A 20,895-nucleotide genomic window follows, 5' to 3' on the forward strand; every position below is an offset into this window, starting at 1 on the left:
TGTATGTTTGTATTGAGACCTAATCTCAAAATTGAAAACAGAGAGGCAAACTTAGGGACAGGTTTATTTTAGCTCACAGCTCCCGGTTGTAGTCTAGCCCCGTAGAGAAGTTGCAAGGGTAGGAGCTTGGGGTATCTGGGTCCCACTGCATCCACAGTTGAGAGCAGAGGTAGGATGAATGTACATGTATATATATTAGCTCTCAGCCAGCTTTCTTTTCTATACACTCCAGGGCTCAGAACCAGGGAGTGGTGTCACACACTTTCAGGCGGGGTCTTCCCCTGTCACCTAAGGAAATCAGCATAATCCCCCTTCCCAGATGCATCCACAGACAACCGCTGATCCAGACAATGCCTCACTGACTCTTCCCAGGAGAGTCCAAGCTGTGTCAGGTTGACCATTAAATGCATCATTACTGTGCAGACCCACAGTTATAACAGTTCCAGGACATTTTACCCCCCCCCCCAAACCTGTCACTCTATACTGTCTCTCTAGTCACTGGCAGCCACCAATCTGTTGTTCTGTCCATGGGTTCTGGGCATTTCAGGTGCATACAATCACTGATTGTGTGAGCGGCAATCTGTGCCTGGCTTCTTTCAAGTTCCCCTGTCAGAGCCGTTGCTCCGTTCCTCTGGATGGAGCAACGCTCCCTGATGTGAACAGATCACTTCAGCTTAATATAGTCTTCAATTCGAGGGGTGTTTCCACATTTGACTGTAAGTAATGTTGGAATAAACGTTTCTGGAAATATGATTGGATCCCTGTTTGATGTGTGTGTGTGTGTGTGTGTGTGTGTGTGTGTGTGTGTGTGTGTGCAGGCATTGTGGCACACCCGTGGAGTTCAGAGAACAACCTTGGCCGTCCCCTTTTACTTTGGCAGGGTCTCTTGTCTGTTGTGCACACCACCTATGTGTGTGTAAACTCAAGACAAGGTGTGCTTGGGGTTGGGGAATTGCACAGTCTCCCTCGCCAATCTCCCTGCAGGAGTGCTAGGATTACAGGGAGATGCTATGCCATGAGATGTTTTCTTTCTTTAAAATTCTTTTCTGTGTTTCTATGTTTTGCCTGCATGTTTAGCTGTGTACCACTTGTGCATCTGGTGTTCAGATACTAGAATTAGAGTCACAAATGGTTGTGAGCCACCGTGTGGATGCTGGGAACTGGACCGAGGGCTTCTGGAAGAACAGCCAGTGTTCTTAACTGCTGAGCCATCTCTCCCCACATCTGGCTTTTTCCTTGGGATACGGGGATTCAAACTCAGGTCCTCACCCTTGCACAGGCTTTTACTCGCAGAAGCATGGCTTACTTTCCACAACACACCATTTTACATCCCCACTGCCTACTTAGTAGCAGTTCTGCTATCCCCATAGTCTGCCGACAAGTCTTATTTTCTGTTCTTGTTTTAATTTCCCCCTCAGCCCTGGGGACCTTGCACAAGCGAGGCAACAGCTCTATCACTGAGTAATGCACACCCCCCAGCTCTTCTGTGTTTCATCTTGTGTTTGGTCTTGTTTGAGACAGGGTCTGGCATAGCCTCATCAAGTACGAGACGTCACATCTAGCCTAGGGTGGTTTAAGCTTTGACTTTTTTCAAGATTGTTTTGGTTATTCTGGGTTCCCTGCCTTCCCACATGAATTTTAGGACTGGCTTGTCTATTTCTGCAGAAAGGCGGCTGACATTTTGATGGGGACTGGGGACTGCATTGAGATTACAGATCACTTTGAGATGGTCAGGTTACAACAGGAGCAAGTCTTCCAGACCATGAACATAGAATGCCTCATTTCTTTCTTTCTTTCTTTTTCTTTTTTTTTTTTTTTTGAGACAGGGTCTCTGTGTAAAAATGCAACTCAAGCTAGCTAACTCATGATTCTCCTGATTTACTTAACCTCTTAAATGCTGAGATAATTTCTTTCAACACTTTTTTTAATTGAAAGAAACTTGAAGTCCGGTACCTTTAATTTCAGCTCTTTGGAGGCAGGGACGAGTGGATCTGTGAGTTCAAGGCCAACCTGGTCTATAGAGCAAGTTCTAGGACAGCCAGAGCTACACAGAAAAATCTAATCTCAAAACAAAACAAGGCTGGGGATTATAGCTCAGTGGTAGAGCGCTTACCTAGGAAGCACAAGGCCCTGGGTTTGGTCCCCAGCTCCGAAAAAAAGAACCAAAAAAAACAAAAACAAAAACAAAAACAAAAACAAAAACAAAAACTAACCAAACAAAAAACACAAAAGAAAAACTCATACAATGTAAGTGGTAGCATTGGTATGTCTACAAAATTATGATTGTCGCCAACAGGTTCTGAAATGATGTCACCTTTCTGTCCACCCTTCACCCAGCCCTTGGTGATGCTGTCTCTTCGGATATATGTATGCTACCCAGAAATCTCATCTGTATGTAACGTGTACAATATGTGACCTCGCGTGTCTAGCCTATTTCACTTGCCATGCATTTAAAGTTTGTTTGGTTTTTTTGTTTTGTTTTGTTTTGTTTTGGTTCTTTTTTTCGGAGCTGGGGACCAAACTCAGGGCCTTGCGCTTCCTAGGTAAGCGCTCTACCACTGAGCTAAATCCCCAGCCCCGCATTTAAGGCTTGTTTACTGGGTGTTATGGTGCACACCTGTAGTCCCAGCACTTACTCATCTTGTACTACACAGAAACAGTTTGTTTCTTTTTATTGTAATAGTTCTCAGGAATTTTTTTTAAAAAATCATTTGAGACAGAGTCTCACTGTGTAGCCAAGCTGATCTCAAACTCAGATCCACCTGCCTCTGGCTCCTGAGCACTGGGACTAAAGGCATGTGCCCGACTTGTAAAAAATTCAGTGTAATCGTCTTGCATTTTCTTGATTAAATTCACTCCTTGGATTCTCTTTGTTTGTTTATTTGTTTGTTTGAGACAAGGTCTCACTAGGTACCTCTGGCTGTCCTAGAACTCACTATCTAGACCAGGCTGGCTTCAAACTCACAGAGATCCACCTGCCCTTGCCCCCCAAGTAGTGGGATAAAGGCGTGCACCCCAATGCCTGACTTACAACTCTGCTTTTTAAAGTCCTGAAATTTAGATACATGGCCTAGGTCTGTGTATTTATGTGTATGTGCAATGCACACGTGCATGCATGTGCCAGCACTGTGGAATCTAGTCTCTCCTTTCACCTTGGGTTCTGGGAACTGCGCTCGGGGTCATTAGGTCTACATGGCAAGTGCCTTCACCAACCATCCTGCTAGCCGAAGGATGCTAATCTCATCTTCAGGCCGTTCACTGGTGTACATGGATGGGGCTCATTTTTGTGTACTAGTCTTGCTTCCTGCAACCTTCTTGAACCCACCTATTGGCTCCAAGAGGGGTGTGTGTGTGTGCGCGTGCCCTTTTTGAGCTTTCTATGTAGAGCATCACGTCACCTACCCAAACGGCTTTGCTGCTTACAGGTGTACCGTGATACACACAGTCGGTCCCATCTGATCACGGGTCTAAGCAGGATTCTCCTTGGCGCTGAGAGGGAAGAAATAGTTTTACTTCTTCCTTTCTGAATGTAAACACCCTATATTCTTTTTTCTTGCCTCACTGCTTCAGATAGACACTCCAGGACAACGCTGAACAGAGGCAGCCCAAAGTGGCTACCCAGTCTCTCCCTGATCCTAGAGGGGACTCTGTCTGGAACCAGTCAATAGACATTTCACAGATGTCCTTTATCAAATTGGAGAAGTTCCCTGTGCTCCTCATTTGCCGAGTGTTCTTATGATGCAAGCAAGGGCAATCTCAGCTCTCATGTCTGGAATGAGAGACAGAATCTCCTCCACAGACACTGAAGACAAAACGGGTGAATGTAAAAGTGTTCTACAGAGATGCCAGTAACACCGGCTACAGTTCAGGGGAAGCCCTGACTGGGCATTATGGTCAGACACACCCAGGACTACAGCTCAGATCAGCATTTGGTGATGGTTTTTACATAAGCTTCTCTAAGCCTCAATTTCCTTATCTCTAAAGTGGGGTAATAATAGTACCTATTTCACGGGCCGCTGCTTTGTGCTAACAGATAGTGGTAGGTGTGATTTAAATCATGACCTTACTAAGTGCTCTGGGTGTAGACGCTGTACTCGTGATAGATGTCTGATAAAATGAGATAGAGTCCTTGTCCTCGGGCCAGGGTAATGATGTACACGTCATACCGAGGGTTACATTACCAAGTAGAGGGTAGTAGCATGTGGTGTGAGCAACGGCCAGAAATAGAGCACCAGTGGGAGTTCAAAGGCCAAAGTGGGCTGAGCTAGGCCAGCGCAGACTATGGAGGAAGAAAACAATGGGATCGGGGAGAAAATAATGGCAAAAGGTGAGGGAATCATCATGTATGGCTGGTAAGCCATGGAGTGTCCCTCTGCCTGGAACTTGGGCCACATAACCAAAGGGCAGTGTTAGATAGTGTGTAATGGTGAATGTCAAAGCGGGGCTGTGAGCTTTATTCTGGGAGAACGGTGAGTGCAGGTACAGGAAAGGGCAGAGCTTACAAAAAGGAAGCCTCATGCTGTTTCCTGAGGTTTTTGTTTCTTCTTTTTGAAACAGGGTCATACCATGTGACTCTGGCTGGCTAACCTGGACCTTTTTATGTAGACCAGGCTGGTCCGGAACTCACAGAGGTCTGCCTGCCTCTACCTTCTGAGTGCCGGGATTAAGAGTGTGTGCCCTCGGGGTTGGGGATTTAGCTCAGTGATAGAGACAGCGCTTGCCTAGGAAGCGCAAGGCCCTGGGTTCGGTCCCCAGCTCCGAAAAAAAGAACAAAAAAAAAAAAAAAAAAAAAAAAAAGAGTGTGTGCCCACACACCCAATACTTCTGACCGTCTTGAATCAGAGCTAGGAGTCTGTTAGGCTGTCACTCTTACCTGTGGCACAGAATTGGGACCACAGTGAGTAACACTTTGGATTTGACCAATGAAGGTGAAAGTTACCCACTCTGGGAAACACAGAGCAATAAATAAGTGTATCTAGTATTCAGGATAGCCTTAGTCACACCTTTACTAAGAACCAAGGAATCTGGACTAGGGTACAATTTGTCAGGAATAGAGGTGATGGATTACAAAAGCCGCTGTCTTCTTAGGTGCTATAAACTGGCCTATTTAGTCCTTCTAATAATCTGTGCAGAGCTGGGCACAGTGACATCTATAATCCCATCACCTGAGCGGCTGAGGCAAGAGGATGGAGACTTCAAAGCCAGAATAAATTAAGAGTCCCTGTCTCAAAGAAAACAAGACATCCAAAACAGGAATCCAAGAGGCAGGTGTGGCTATCCACGTTAGATGAAGGCCTGTAGCCTGTAACTGTTGTCACCTGCTGAAGGCCGGGGTATCAGGGCTTCTGGCAAGGATGGACTTTGGATTTTATGTGAAAGGCAATGGGAAGCCCTAAGAAGTCCCTAGGCCCTGGCATAGTGCAGGCTTTCCTGCTGTGTGGAAAGCTGCAGCATCTGGAGAGGATATCCCACCTGCCTAGGCGGACAGCGTGAAGAAAAGGGGGTTGGATTTCTGTGTATTTGGGGGGAACGCACTGAAAGTGAGACTGTGAGTAGTGATGAGGAGAAAGAATTGGGGTAGAGCCTCGAGCCTCGCCTTAAGGCCATGAAGTGATGGCAGCCTCGGCACCCGGTAACTGTTGGCACGGGAGGTTGGTGAGTAGAGCTGAGAAAAACTTGTGAAAGGAATGAGTCAGCGGCGAGGGAGATAAATGCAAAAAGGCAAGTGAGGTGAGTGATGAGGAAAAAAAACCCAGAAAAATAAATAATAAAAAAGAAAAGAAAAAAAACCCCTGGGGCAGGCAAAACTTGAAAATCTAACACGTTAAGATTTGGTGATCACTCCTTCCTTTGAAATTCACTCCACAGGTTTTACCTGTGAGATCTTTGCTCTCCTGGCTAACTTTGCTTAGGTGGTTTCTGGCCCAGATGTTCCTACCACTAGGGCTGGAGCTGGGGACCGAACCCAGGGCCTTGCGCTTGCTAGGCAAGCGCTCTACCACTGAGCTAAATCCCCAACCCCACTGGGGCATTCCTTAGCTTTCGTCCTTTGGGCGCCTGTGGGATCTCAGAGCCCCCAGATGTTGACCTCATGGCTTGGGGTCAATGTCTATTTGCTGGATCTTCAGTAAGTTTCACTGTTGAAACTCCCCACACCCAGCTCAAATACCAGCTTCAGTAGGCAGATATTAATCAAAGGGGACCAGAAAAAAGAAAACGTTGGGTCGTTACAGACTAAGGGACAGAGCGGGAAAAGCTGGAGGTGCTTGTCAGTGACCTAGTGGAAGACAGTCACAACCCCATTAGCAGATGGCACGGGTAACTCAGGAGTTAGCAGCTGCTGCAGTGGAATGGGGCTGGTTGGTTGAGTGGGTGGAGGGGTTCTCTGCTGGCTCAGGCCCCACCCCCACTACAACTGTAATGGGACCGAACAGCCCAGGAGGTGTGCCCAATCAGACTCGATAAGGAGATACCCATTCAGGCAGGAAAGTAAACCCTTATCTTAGAAAGTTCCTTCCTTTTCTAAATAAGGGTTGTCTAGCTAATGACTCAGTGAAAGAGAAATCTGATTAATTACAAAGCTCCACTCTCCAGATTCTCTTATCTACTGTAACCTGTCGGGAGCTCTGGGATGACTTAGCAAGAATTACTACATTTCTGAACCTGGGGGTGGGAGGCGGTTTGAGGGAGTTTCTGCTGTTTCTTGGCACGTTTAAGACAGGGTCTTACATGTAGCCCTAGTTGGCATGAAATTTGCTACGTAGACCATGGTGGGCCTGAACTCGGAAATTTGCTTTGGCTGAGATTACAAACCATTAATTTAAAAAAAAAATGCCATTAACAGATAAAATCCACACGGTGTCTGGGTTTACTACAAAATGGTGGAACTGGGTAAGGTGGGTAGGAAGTAAACTGGCCCTGAGATGACCGTGGGGGTACAGGATGCTCATTACATGTACACTACTCTAGCATCCATCATTGTATGTACGGGAAACTCCTCTGAAAGACTTGTCCATGGCCCAGGTGTGGCAGTGCACACCTTTAATCCCTGCACTTGGGAGGGAGAGCGGGGGATCTCCATGAATTCAAGACCATCCTGGTTTACATAGTGAGTTCCAGGACAGCCAGAGTTACATAGTAAGACCCTGTCTTGGAAAAACAAAAACAAAAACAAAAAACCCCCCAAAAAACCATGTTCACTAAATGTTAGGCCCTCCACAAACCTATGTTCTGATCTGATTCAAAAAAGAAAAAGAAAGAAAAAAAGAAAGAAAAAGCTAACCAAGACCAGGAAGCTCGACTGCAGTCTACGCTCAAAGCCAATGGTGGTACCTGTGGCTTAGCCTCCGCACTTGAAGACCACGGCCTGAGGATGTGAGTTCAGCCTGAGCTATACAGTGAAATCCTATCTCAAGGTATCATGGGCTAGGAGTGGAGCTCAGTGGTAGAGTGTTGGTCTAGCTTAAGGCTGAGTTTATTTATCACCAGTACCATGGGGGAAGAGTTCATATCAGCATGATGCTTGCGATGCCAGTAAGAGTTCATTTTTATAGCAAAAACCTTAATTACTCGGGATTCTAACACTCCTGGGGCTGAAGGCTGCTCTTCAGGAGGGTCTTGAGTTCCAGCAACCACATGTAATTAAACCGTCTGCAATGCTAGGTCCAGGGGAACCGATGCCCTCTTCTTGCCTCCTTGGGCACCAGGCATGCGTGTAGTAATACAAATGCCCCTACACACATAAAATAAAAACAACTTCTTATATATTTGTGTGCATGGGTGTTTTTTCTATATACATGTGTACCACATGCATGGCTGGTGCCCTCAGAGGTCATGGGCTGCCATCTATGTGCTGGGTACCAAGTGTTCTTAGCCACTGAGCCAACTCTCCGGCCCAAATAATCAATCTTTATAAAGCTCTTTAAGATTCCCTATGTGAGCAGTTAATAGCCTCTGTATCCTGGCTCTATACTCTCGGACTGCTGACCTCCCTTCTGGGATTCTAACTTGGAATTCTTTTACCATTTCTGGGAACGGCAGGTGCGGTGGGCAGCGAGTAAGACTGGGGGCTAGAGTTCATCCACCATTTACCTAGATCCCTGCTGTATGCTAGCTGTGCGCTGGGCACCAGTGAACAGGAAGCAATGGGTCTCTGCCCTAATGGGCTGAGAACCTCAGGGGGAAGAAAAACTGAATGATCTTAAACACGTTCTGAGGAACACAATTAGAGGGAAAACTAGGGCTGGCCTCCTGATCAAACTATTTTCAAAGAAAGATCAGGAGGGGAATGGAAATAGCTGGAAAAGAGAGTTAAAATGGGGAACGTGCCCTGGGGGAAACCTTGAAAAGTTAAATACCTGGTATGTGCCAGGAACTACAAAGAACAAAGAAAGATGCAGTTGCAAAGGCAAGCAGGTGCCGGGTGGGCGGGATGGGGAAAGGGTGACACAGGAGTGACATGACCAGCCTTGGGTCCCTCAAAGTCCCTGTGAGAGAGACACACAGACTGGGATGGAGCATCCATTTTGTGTTCCAGCTGGGAAATGACATAACCAGGCATGGAGTGATGATGGCAGGATGAAAAAGAGTGCATGAACGTGAAAAGGTAAACCTGACATGCCTGGTATTGAGAGGAAGGACAAGGGAGAAGAGGTCAAGAACATTAAAGGTGACCATCCAGGTTATGACTTGGGACCTGGTGGTCAAGCAGGTCATTTATAAGATGACCTTTTAGTCTCAGGCCCGTGGAGCCTTGGCCTCTGTCTGTAAAACAGGAATCGGCGTAGCATCAACTTGAAACTGTTCAGAGGTATGTGAATCACTATTATGGCTCCAAGTCTGATCACGGCAGGGGCTGAATACACACCTAGGAACTGGGCTCTTCGGGGGCACTGACCACTCCTCGCTGTGCCGATCCTGGGTGTGTTAACTGCTGTTGCTTGCTCTTCAGCCCCCCCAAACTCAGCCTTTTCCAAATCCTGCCTTTTGTAGCAGCCTTTAAAAGCCTACAGACACACAGAGAGGGATTCAAACCTTTGAAATGAACAGAGCAGATACCTCGTCTGGCACAGCGGAGAGCAAGGTCTTTCTAGCCCCAGCGAGTCTGTGAACCACTCACCTTCCTCCAGAAGGACACCAGTTCTCAAGGCCCCAACATCTTGCTTCGTGTCATAAATTTTTCTTTCTTGGAGGTGTGGCATTTTGACAAGATAAGAGTCTGTATATTAGCTTGCAGAGTTTCAGGCAAAAAGATTTACATCTAGGCTGTTACCTCATGAAAAAAGTCAGCAGTTCCCCAGAGAGGCAGGCTCTCATTGGCCATTCTGTCCGGGTGCTAGGAGTCAGGGTGAAGGGTACACCATGGTAGATGGTGTGGAAGAAAGGTAATTCTCTGACTTAAACAGAGAGGATCAGAACAGACTCAGCACTGAACAAGGGGACACCTCTATTGATCAACATTTCAGTATTCTATCTAGGACACTGGATCAAGTGAGCCAGGGAGCCACCATGCCCTTTGTTGGTACCATGGTTTGGACCACTTTTTAAGCTGTTGGGCCAGCATAGGTCATTCTCTGGCAATGTACCTTATGGGCACAGGGCTCTGTGTTACCAGACCATTGGGTGTAAGTGCTACTCACCACGTCCTCACCACGTCCAGTGTCTGTCATCAGTTCTCTCTGCATGCAGGCCTCTAGGACCATCGTCTTCTTGTGGACACACCTCAGAATCCTTCTGTTCACCTACTCCATACACCCACCTTCCTGGCTGAGCTTTTATCTCCAAAGGCTGCAGGGAACCAGCCAGCTGGGACATCACATGGCTTTGATCTCATTACTTCACCCCTCCCACTGCTCAATGGACAGCATTAAAGGTCACACAGAACAACCTTTCCAAAAAAAATAAGATTTTATTGTCTTAGATGCAAATATAGTTTTAAAAATGCATTGTAGTGTTGGGTACAGCTGGTGGAAACGTGCTTGTCAATAGCAGGCTTCAAGAGGACCAGGCTCAGGTGAGCAGCCCCAGGGATCTCTGGTATAAATGAAACCCACCCTACCCCAGGTGTAGCTGCCTCCTCAAGGAGCCCTGTACCATCACCAAAACACACAACACACACTTAGCCTGTGCACAGAAGCCGAAACTTGAAGAGCTTGAAGGAGAACATGCTGGGTGCTACAGAGCAAGCTAATAAGCCTGCTTTCCCTTCACGGGGTGAAGATTCAGGTGACAAGGTGCCTAGGGGAGTGGTACTGGACTCCCCCATGAGGGACAGAGCCTAGCTGAGGCCATGAGACCTTTTAACCTGCAGGATGTAAACTAGGAAACAGATACATAATCAGTGTCTCCCACCCTTCCACAATCTCGGCTTTCAAGAATGCTAGATCCTGTTCAGGAACCTCAAAGGAGTTCCAAATTCACTATGCCTAGGGTTATAATGGTGGAACCAACGTTAGGCAGGGAGGTGTAGGTGAATTCTACTAAATAACCGGAAAGGAATTTTACAAAAATAAAATTCCACCAAGTAAACACGCGCATGCACACACACAGGCTTGAGCAAGTGCGCATGCACACACACGTTAACATTCACTGTGGAAAGTTCCCTTTTCTTTCCAGAAGGTTGAGTCTTACAAGCTCTGACAAGCAGACAGCCCTATCTAGTGAAGAGAGAGGCCCATTCCTCAGAAAGAGCAGGTAGCTTGACCTATTCTTGCCCATAGAAGCAGCACCGGGTCAGGGCTGTTTCCCAAGGCTTCTTTCTCCCACACTCTTGGTGTCTCCCATCAGCTGTCCTTAAGATCACAAAACCTATTGAGGAGATCCTAGCCGAGGTGTGTGCTAAAGGGACATATTTCACACATGCTCTGTGCCTTCATACTCTTCCACAGCGACGTGACTGCCGCTTCCTGTTGCACCAGCACAGACCCAGGTCAGCTCCTCTGAGACACTACGAGACACCCAGGGGCTAAGCCCAATTGTACTTCTCTGAAATACGGGCATTCTAGGGGACTGCTTCTGTATCACTGTCCACACACCTTGTCAACAAGACCACAAGGTGACACTGAAAAAACCAAGTTCCACACACAATGGTGGGCTTCAACTGTGCCCTGTATCTATTTATCTAGAAAGAGGGCATGTCTAGCTCCCAGGAAAGAAAAGTGAGAGGCCCACATATACTCAGCTTCTCTTAGGAGGCCCTAATCGAGACAGAGACCAGGATAGGATGAACAGAAAGGGATTTCTGACATTGTAGAAGGAAGACAAGAGCCAGCAGGTAAAAGGAGTTAAGCTGAGGCCAGGTGATCCAGCAGCCACAGGATCCAACAGCCGGGAGGCTGCTGGCCATTGGCAGGCCTGGTGTCACCTGCCACTTAACTCTACCAGAAAATGGGTGCCATGTCCCCTAAGAATCTAAGTGGACATCATTCTTAGTCAGGGCATAGAACCTTAGAGGACAGATCTCTATGCATGTCTGGGGGAGGGGGTATAGATGACAACACACAGACAAGATCCAGGGTTCATGATCGGGCCACGTGAGAATTCGTGCTGGCTGACCACTTCCAGCCTCTTCTACAAGAAGACCCAATGTGTCACCATCAAGTCCCGAAGCTGCCATGCTTCCCTTGTGCTGTGCAGAACTACTGGCGCACTCCTAGCCTCCTCTTCGGGGGTGACGGCTGGTGCATAGCCCTCCATTAACTTTGAGGAAGCATTTTAGCCAAAGCTACCCTGCCTGCCTCTGCAGTGCCCACTCATAGTGAAAGAACAGGCAGCAGATGTGCTGATAGCTTGTTCAGATTTCACAGAAACACTGCAGAGATTTCCCAGGTGGCTCTGTGGTTTCTCCTTTGTGGCCGATATTCTTATTCTCCAAAGTGCCAACATTTTGAAGTTTCTTCTGTGTGAGTGGGGACAGGAATGGGAATGAAAATAACTGTAAACAAACCCCAGCTGAACAATGTGGTCAGCGCCCAGTGGAGACTCTAGGCAGGGTGGCCTTGGCTATTTCCAAATGCCGGCCTTGGTGTCCAACAGAGGTCAAGGCCAGGACCCTCTGATTGGGCAGGTTCATCAGGCAAGATTTCAAAACAAGAAAAGCTCCAAGGTAGAAATAATCATTCCTGGAGGAGAGTTTTAAAGCATTGTGGCCTCACAGCCACGGCAAAGGTGAGCACCAAGAGAAAGGAAATGGAGTCACTCTCAAAAACAAAATAAGCATGCACTTAACAAAGTCTGCCAACACACACACACACACACACACACACACACACACACACACACACACACACACTTTCTCTCTCTCTCTCTCTCCCTCTACCCCCTGCCCCCTCCCCTCCCTAGCCCCAGTTTCACACAAACTAACAACAGCCTTAAACATCTGAGGAAACAAGATGAAATTAACTCAGCAAAAGGGAGAGGTAGGCCAGAGAAGCAAAAGGCCAATCTTATACCCCATAGAGCTTTAAAAACGTTACTCCCCTACAAGGGGAGGAGAGAACCAAAGTCCTGCACAGCCATGCTGTGGCCTGTGTCGTGTGGCATGGGGGGGGGGGGAGAAAGAAGAGGAGGAAGAGGATGAGGAGGAGGAGGAAGAGGGAGAGGAGGAAGAAGAGGAGGAGGAGGAGGAGGACTTCTTGCGACCCTCACAGCAGTGGTTTAGTTCTTCCTTCTTACCACAGCGGCCTTCACCTTCTGGAGAACAATTTCACTTTGTCCTTGGGAACGGAAGGGGTGCTTGGTGGAGATGCCAAGGTCCAGCCTACATGCCTTGTGTTCTTCCCCCCACCTGTAAACACGTTCTGGGGCATGGGACGAGGGCCACCAAACCATTCCCATACAGGACAGAAATTAGACAATGAAGCAAGCGATTGGTTAGGGGCTCAGCATAAATGTTGACATGGCCAGCAGCCCCTGCCCTTTCTTTGTCCTCTAACTACCTAGTCCAGAGCAGGTTTAGGCATCAGCAGGAGCTTCCAAATGGATCAGAAATTCAGGGGTCATCCTGGGCTCCCCTCTTCGTGTGGTCTTCTCAGGACAGGCAGCATGGTGAGGCAAGGCCAGGAGGACAGAGTCCAAGAAAAAGCCTGCTGCCTGCTCTAGGTGTCACGGCAGGACAGAAAAGCACATTCTTCCAGGAGGAGCCCTTTACTGGGCCGAGTGCTGCAGAGTACTACACCATACCACACCATACCGCCTGCAGCCTCTCAGGGGCAGCAGAGAAGGATGAGGGTCAAGTGCTCCCTTCCCCTAACCCTTCTGTCTCCACCATCTGTAACACACATCGGGACACTTGAACCTTCAGACACGTGCCACCCTCCAAACGCCACTGGTTCAAATCTGAGCACAGCACCTTACCAGCTAGCCTGGAGATAGTTTCAAGGGCTGACTCCTTGACATCTTGCCTAAGAGCAGTTTGTTTCTTCCTCTTCATACAAGATGAAACAGACTTTAGTAAGATGACATCTTTGGTCTGAGAACTGTCCTGGTTTGGAGCTCCAGCTAAACTTCAGATAAAAGACCAGGATGACAGCAGCAACATGGAGTATGACCTTGGAGGGCTGAAACCAAGGGAGGCCGTCCCAGGAGTGTATCTGCCTCTTCCACAACTGCAGAGTACAAGTGGGTGGAGAACAGGCGCAGAAGGGCCCCATCTGGGAGGCCTAAGAGGCTCTAGGCCGAGGCCCTGGCAATGTTGAAACGTCATGGCGACCGAGCTAAGACATAGAGAAGACATTGCCTAGGGAGTTTCTGAGCCAGCACAGCAGGTTTGAATGGCTGCTGCCTTCATCCTGTCCAGATGGCCTCCACACTCACCATTTTCCACGTGGCTCAGGGGTTGTGGAGATTTCCCCGTCAGTGGAATCCACTAAGGAGGGTACATTCCATTCTGCAGAGGTTGGAACAGTAGCCCAGAGGATTAGGTGCCAGTGGGGTTGCAAGAAATGAAGAGACTTCACTGCTGCTACAGAGGCCAAAAACTGCAGGGCTTGCCAGTGGAGCACAAGTAGATAAGGATGTGACACGGGCCAAGTCTGGAAGTCACAGGAAAGGAATTCTGAAGGACCTGGATGACCCCACATGCGGCAACAGGCTTGTCTCCTTGTCTTGCACTTGCGGGCCCTGGACACCACATGACACCAGGAGGACAGGACTGGAACAGCCGATGTTTCCCTTTGTCTGGGCCACCCCAAATGCAGGGGAGACTGATGATTGAGGTCACAGAATAGGAGGTCACAGCATGGGTTCCCAGGATGGGATACTGCTGTTGGCAGGCCTCAAACCTGCTTCAGACCTGAGCACGGCATCCTGACAGTGCAATGGGCAGCCCTGAGGTGGTGTCAGGAAGGGTAGGAGGGGCATCTCCAGGCATTTCATGCAGTCACATGCCAACTAAGCTTAGGACTCCCCCGATCTCTTGCCAATCCTGGTAATGGCCTCTGATGCTTGCTCTGGAAGCTGGGATGGGTCTGTCAGGATGGAGGTGGTGGTACTCAGCTGCCGGAGGGTACTCAGGACCACTGTGAGACAGAGAAGGCCTCAGTCAGCTGGGCACACAAGCCCCAGAATGAGAGGATGCAAACTCACGCATGTAACCCTATACAGTAATTCCCAAGCACCAAGGATGACGGCCAGAGTTCAACAGCAGGGAAGAGTGGCGGAAGCCTATTCCGGGAGCCAATCTCACACCCTGCCTGTGCAGATCCAGCAGGAGCTGCAGGTAGCCTAAGAATTCTAGGCTATTTCTGCTGCCAGAGTGTGCACCCACTCTGTCATACCAGGTTGTCATACCAAACTTCTGTCATATTTATATATGGTAGCCTTAGAACTAGATAAGAACTTAAATAATCAAATACTAAATTCACCTAAAACAGTCTGGCAAATGGTAAATATTCAGTAAGTCAGTTGGGTCTGACCAGACTGGCAGGTCTACTGACAGGCAGGCAGCTCAGAGACTCACGCTGGCCCCCATAGCTTTCAGGTTCGAGGATCCCTTCAGTGTTATCCTCATGCCTCTTGCATGGCTGGCCTGGCTTTGTGCGATAGAGTCTAACCATTCCTAAACACTGTCCAGGTAAGGGCTGTTCTCCCTCCAGGGCCATCATGAGGTCCCAAAGTGCACACTCACTTGGCCTGAGGACAGGCAAAGAGCAGTGCTGGTCCAGCCAGGAAAGAGCCGTCCGGTGGAACTCCTCCAAGCTGCTGGTGGACACCATCCCCTTGAAGGACTCAAACAGCGGCTTGATGATCATGCTGAACTGCAGGACTCAGGTTAAGGAACATGTGAACACGGAGGGGGGCAGAGGGGACACAGATAAAGGAAGGCTCAGGCAAGCTGGGCTTACTGCTGACTTCCCTTCAGTATCTGCCTACAGGAAGCTCATCAGAGAGGAAGGGACAGACCAGTTACTGCCAGGCAAGAGGTGCCTGCCGGGAAGTTAAACTACTTGCTCTTACTATGAATGACCTTTGAGTGGACAGAAGACAGAGAAAACAAGTTTCTTCAGCCTCACAGGGGTAAGGACAGTGAGGTGGATGTGGATCACAGGTTAGTCAGAGACAGGAGACAGTTATATGGAAGAGAGGAGATGTGGGCTGGCAGGAGCAGGGGAAGCACACAACACTCAAGGCAAAGTGTGTGCCTGAAGTTGGAGCCCATAAGCTCACTACTTCCTGCAGAGCTCCCTAGGATCTGGGATGGGCCCAGTGAAGACACAAACATTTCTCCTGAATTCGGATGCCTACAGTACCCACCCAGCCTAGTAATGAGGAATACAGCACCTGTTGAAGCTGGTTCTGTGTTAACTTGACACAAGCTGGAGTTAACACAGAGAAAGGAGCCTCAGTTGAGGAAATGCCTCCATGAGACCCAGCTGTAAGGCATTTTCTCAAGTGGTGATCAAGCAAGGAGGACCCAGCCCATTGTGGGTGGTACTATCCCTGGGCTGGTGGTCTTGGGTTCTGTAAGAGAGCAATCTGAGCAAGCCAGGGGAAGCAAGTCAGTAAGTAACATCCCTCCATGGCCTCTGCATCAGCTCCTGCTTCCTGACCTGCTTGAGTTCCAGTCCTGACTTCCTTTGGTGATGAACAGCAATGTGGAAGTGTGAGCTGGATAAACCCTTTCCTCCCCAGCTTGCTCCTCGGTCCTGATGTTTGTGCAGGAACAGGAACCCTGACTAAGGCAGCCACTATGCCACCAGGCTCCACTAAAGACAAAGAAAGGTAGCAAAGCAAACCAGGGAATGAGGCGTGTCAACTGCCATCTTGAGTCAAGCTACAGGCTCACTGACAGAGTTCTTACCTAGATAGCAGTGTGAAGTCTTGAGCTTTATCCTCTATTAATAAAAATAGAAATACACAGACAAGAATGGCATACGTTTAAAGACAGAGGCTATGCAGCATTGCACTACAAAGTAAGTTCCAGACCAGCCTACACTACAAATTGAGACTCTCAAATGTCAAACAAAATATAACAAACTTGGTCTCTGAAATACAAACACACACACAGGCACACTTGAGCAGTCTCCCCCCAGCCCCCCCAACACCATGCGTGTGTGCTCTCTTTCTATACTACTGTCTTTCCCACTGACTGACCTATGGTCCTGTGCTGCCCATCCTCTCAGACAGAGCAGGCTGCCATCTCAAAGGCTGAGATCAGAGCAGCCGTGGCCAGATGACAGGTCTTGGCACCTGGGTGGACATACTTTAGGACCAGGGGACACTAAGGCAGAGAAAACTCTGAGGTAGTAGGTTCCAAATCCTGTCTTTAGTTACTTCCAAGGCTGAGGCAAAAGCTCATTTGAGCTCAGAAGTTCAGGATCATGCTAGGCAACAAAGATCTTCCTCTCAAGAAACAAACCAAGGGGCTGCATGGCTTGGCAGCTAAGAACGTGTGCACTGCTCTTGTAGAGGACTCAAGCTCAATTCCTAGCACTTGTGTCAAGAGGCACACGACGACCCATGACTCCATCTCCAAGGGATCCAATGCCCTCTTTAGGCACTTGCACTCAATTTGCACATTTATATATAATTAAACATTAATAATTTAAAAACCCACAAATTTTAATGAAGGAGGAGGAGGAAGAAAAAGAATTAGAATTGAAGAGGAAAAGGAAGAGGAAGAGAAGGAGGAGCAAGAGGAGAAGGAAGAGGAACAGGAGGAGGAGGAAGAGGAAGATGAAGGGGGATGGAGAAGGACGAGTAGAAGAAGAAGCGTATCACCACCATCACACCTTGGGGGGTTTGGTTACTCAGAAATTCAGTGAGCCCTGGCTTCCAGGAGGGCTCCCCCTCTCTGCCTGGAAGGGGCTGAGCTGGCTGCCAGGCTGCCAGGCCCCTCCTCCTCCTCACCCTGCTGCCTCTGCTTGCCAGAGATCTGGAGAGTGAAGCAGGTCACCTGCCTGCCTACCCCTTCCCGCCAAGCTCTTGGATGTGGTCTCCCAGCCCCGAGGGCCAGTCCAGAGCCTTCTCTTCTCTGAGACAGAAAACAGCATTGCCGGCCCTGGTCACTGACGAGAACCTTCCTTCCAGGGGTGTCCAAGAGCACTGTCTATTTATTGCTTTAGCATGTTGCCTGGGGCGGGAAAGAGCAAGGAAAACCCAAAGATACAATCCAGAATTTCCAATTCTGCAGGATCCTGCTCTTCACATACTCATCAAACATGTCTTTCATGTGGTCAAACTGGCGGCAGTTGACAGGGACTCCTGTGGCTGGCAGCAGCTGTTGGCAGGAGCTGAAACAACAGTGGTCAGGGGATGCTGTGGGGTAGGTGCTGATAGAGGGGCTGGAGGCCATACAGAGAGAAGACAGTCAGAGGCCTATGGGAGGAGGACCAGAAACCAAACTGCTGTGATACAGGTAGCCAAGGCCACAAAGGTCCCCTCCGCTTTGAGACACAGAGAGGACTCAAATGGGACCTCACATGATGGTGGTGTTAAGTTCCTCAATCTCCTCCCGCAGCCTCCGTGCCTCCTCCTGCATCTGCATCCGCTCCTGTTGGAGCTTGGTGATGTACTCCATGGTCTTCTGCAGTGTGATGGCATGGCTGGTCTGTGGAGAACAGGTGGCTGAGACGTGGCAGTACTTAGCTGGCCACTGACACACGGGAACAGTGAGTGCATATCGCCGCCATGTCTTGACACTCTCAAGCGACTTACCTGCTTGGAATTATTGGAGATCAAACTATTCAGAGTGTTAAAGCCCATCCTGATATTGAAACGCCTTTTCTGTTCAGCTGAGATGTGCTTCTGCCGGTTCTATTGGGTAATCGATTGGTTACTGAGACACAAGCCAGGCTTAACACAATCAACTTGTTCTTCCTTACTGCCTAGAACAAAGCTGAGTAGCTCAAGAAAGACTGGTATCTTGGGGCACATGACACACCAGGATCAGAAGACTGCAGGAGAGCCAATGGCTGAAGAGGAGCCTGTAAAGAGGCTGTAAGAGGAGCCAGCAAGGCATAGGCAGGACTCGGGGGCTTGGAAGCACTATGTGCTTCCAAAACTCCCCACTTCCCTACACCCCAGTGCTTGCAGTCCTGTCTCCTCCAGACAACTGGTGTGGCCAAGGTTGCATGCAGCCAACTATGGTATGAGGACTATGTGATGGTCCCTGGGCCCAGGAGGCCCACCCAGAGCTCTGAGCAGGCCCTAACCTTCATGGGCTTGTTGGTAGGATTGGAAACGGTTGCAGTCAATTTAATCTTAGTGTTTCTGGGGTTGCAGCATGAGCTGGATCTGTGGCTCTCCCTTCCTGATGGTCTCTCTCCTCTCCAAGGAAACCACGATCCAAGAGAAGTAAGCCATACCTTTAATGCAGCCACATTTTTGGGGTCTGTAGATTTCCCTGAGCAGTTGTTCTGGGGAGACTGAGGACTGGGACTTTGTTCTGACGGGCATGGAGAGGCTTGGCCTGAGTTGGGGCAGTCTCGACCTGAGAAGAAAACACTGTTAACAGGCAGGCACTTGAGAAGGGGACTGGAAAAACAAGAAGTGAGCACGCCCCGTTCTGGCCCACAGCAGGCCTCACCAACCAGAGGGACTCCAAGCAAGCCCTCAGGCTTGGAAGTCCATTTAAAACCTTCTATATCTGCTCCAGAGGAGTAGTAGAGAAACCCTTGGCCACATCCCAAAGGGGAGCTGCTGTTTCTAAGGCAACGCCTGAGACAGGAAGTTAGACGTAGAATACGGCTAGATTCTGCCCCATCCCAGATGTCAAACTGCTCAGAGGAAAAGGTGAACTTCACCAACCCAGGCCCTAAATTGCCACCCCAAGGCAGCCAGGGCATTAGAGGCTTTAAGGCAACGGTTCCTAGCTCGTGTGCTCAGCACACACATCTGCTTTCTTTTTGTTCTTTAAATTCTACATATTTACTTCCTCTCCCTCGTTCTGAAATGTTAATAAAAAGGACTGCCTGCCTCCTTTTGGCCCACACAGTAGACTGGAGCATTACAAAGCACGCAGGCTTCTGCCCCACTCACTGCTGACTCTTGGGAGTCATTGCCAAGGTCCTCACAGAATTTCCCTAGCCCGGCTCACGTCATTCTAATAATGCTTCAGTTCCTTCATTTTATCCTGCACTGCCAGGCTTCAGTGCACACCTCTGTGTTGTGCTTCAAATCCCACAGGGAAGGGCAGCTAGCTTCCTTTCCCTGGATAACTTTAGAAAACCGACTCATATCTTGAGTCTGTATCTTTCCAGACTGAAGAGTGCCATTCTTCAAAACCTTCTGTTGGACAAGTCCAGTAACCACTCTCAGCTGGAAACCCTTTCTTAATCCCATGTTCCCAAGTAAGACCTACAGGAGCAGCCATGGTTTTAGCTAAGAGGAGGAGGACAGTGATAGACTGCGTGCTGCTCTGTGCATGTGTCCAGTTCTCTTCCCAGTATGGCACTGGAAGGACCGGAGTTTACTTGCAGCCCAATACTCATGTCACAGGACCTCTAACCCCTGACCTTCTGACCCCACAAGCCAACAGGCAAAACCAGTCCTGACTGTCCTCAGTTGTAAGATATGAACATGGCCACAGACTTGCAGTAGCTTAGAAACTGCTGGCTTCATGGCTACAGCAACCCTAGGCTCAAGTTTTCCAGACTGTGGACAAGACTCTTCAGCTCCCTTTCTGAATGGAAATGGCTGCTCCAAGCCAGGTCTTCCTGAGCGCACCACCTACCCCTGCTGTGACATGCCTGCCACCCTTTCTTCTTTTAAAGCCCCTCAGGAAGCATTTCCCCAGATTGTGCTATGAGCAGACTGAGGTTCTGTGGGCCCGGGCTTGACTGTGGGAGCCTGTCAGTGGCTCCCTGACCCGGAACGATCTGCTCATTTCCTACACACCCCGGCTGCCCCTCAGGTGAGCACTCACTGGAGCCCGTGGCAGGGGCCTGGGGACCCCCGTGCAGTGCGGCCTGCTCGCCCTTCACCAGGGCATCTTGCACTGCGCTTGGAGAGAAGAGCCGAGAGGCAGGGCTAGGCTGGCTGCTCGTGCTGTGGCTGAGGAACTCCGTGACTCCAGAAGCCTGCGGACAAACAGCAGAGGGTCTTGTACCACTGCTCTAGACCAGAGCCGAGCAAATGCAGGCCCCTCCAGGAGACTAGAGGACACCAGAGGACTGCCTAGGCCAGTGCTCTCACCCTGGTGATGGCAGCAGAGGCAATGACCACACTGGATGGGGACACAGTAGATGCCAGAATCCCTTCTCTCTTCAGAGGAGCTGATGTCATGATCACCTTTTGTGGTTGGCCTGTAAAGGCAGCTGTATGATGAAGAGAGGGGAAGGTAAGGGCCTGACCCTTAGAGGCCGGGCTGTTACTAATCTGCAGGCAGCCAGGAACACCAGGGCACGCCCTGCGGGTGAGCATGTGGCTCCTCACCAAGGGGGCAGGGAGACGAAGCCC

The 20,895-nt window shown here is 49.2% G+C and overlaps 1 protein-coding gene across 1 annotated transcript in view; it reads right to left on the reverse strand.

Annotated features, from left to right (window-relative positions):
• Positions 1-9,887: 9,887 nt before the first annotated feature.
• The window catches only part of Mlxip (MLX interacting protein), a 63,684-nt gene continuing 52,676 nt past the window's right edge, over positions 9,888-20,895 (reverse strand). The window contains 8 exon segments of the mRNA NM_001427251.2: positions 9,888-14,516; positions 15,125-15,254; positions 17,606-17,729; positions 17,919-18,046; positions 18,154-18,252; positions 18,804-18,928; positions 20,363-20,516; positions 20,632-20,753. Coding sequence (NP_001414180.1) covers positions 14,395-14,516; positions 15,125-15,254; positions 17,606-17,729; positions 17,919-18,046; positions 18,154-18,252; positions 18,804-18,928; positions 20,363-20,516; positions 20,632-20,753 — 1,004 coding nt within the window. The 3' untranslated portion in view covers positions 9,888-14,394.

This window comes from Rattus norvegicus, chromosome 12 (genome assembly GCF_021556685.1).
Source record: "Rattus norvegicus strain SHRSP/BbbUtx chromosome 12, alternate assembly SHRSP_T2T, whole genome shotgun sequence".
Lineage (NCBI taxonomy): Eukaryota > Metazoa > Chordata > Mammalia > Rodentia > Muridae > Rattus > Rattus norvegicus.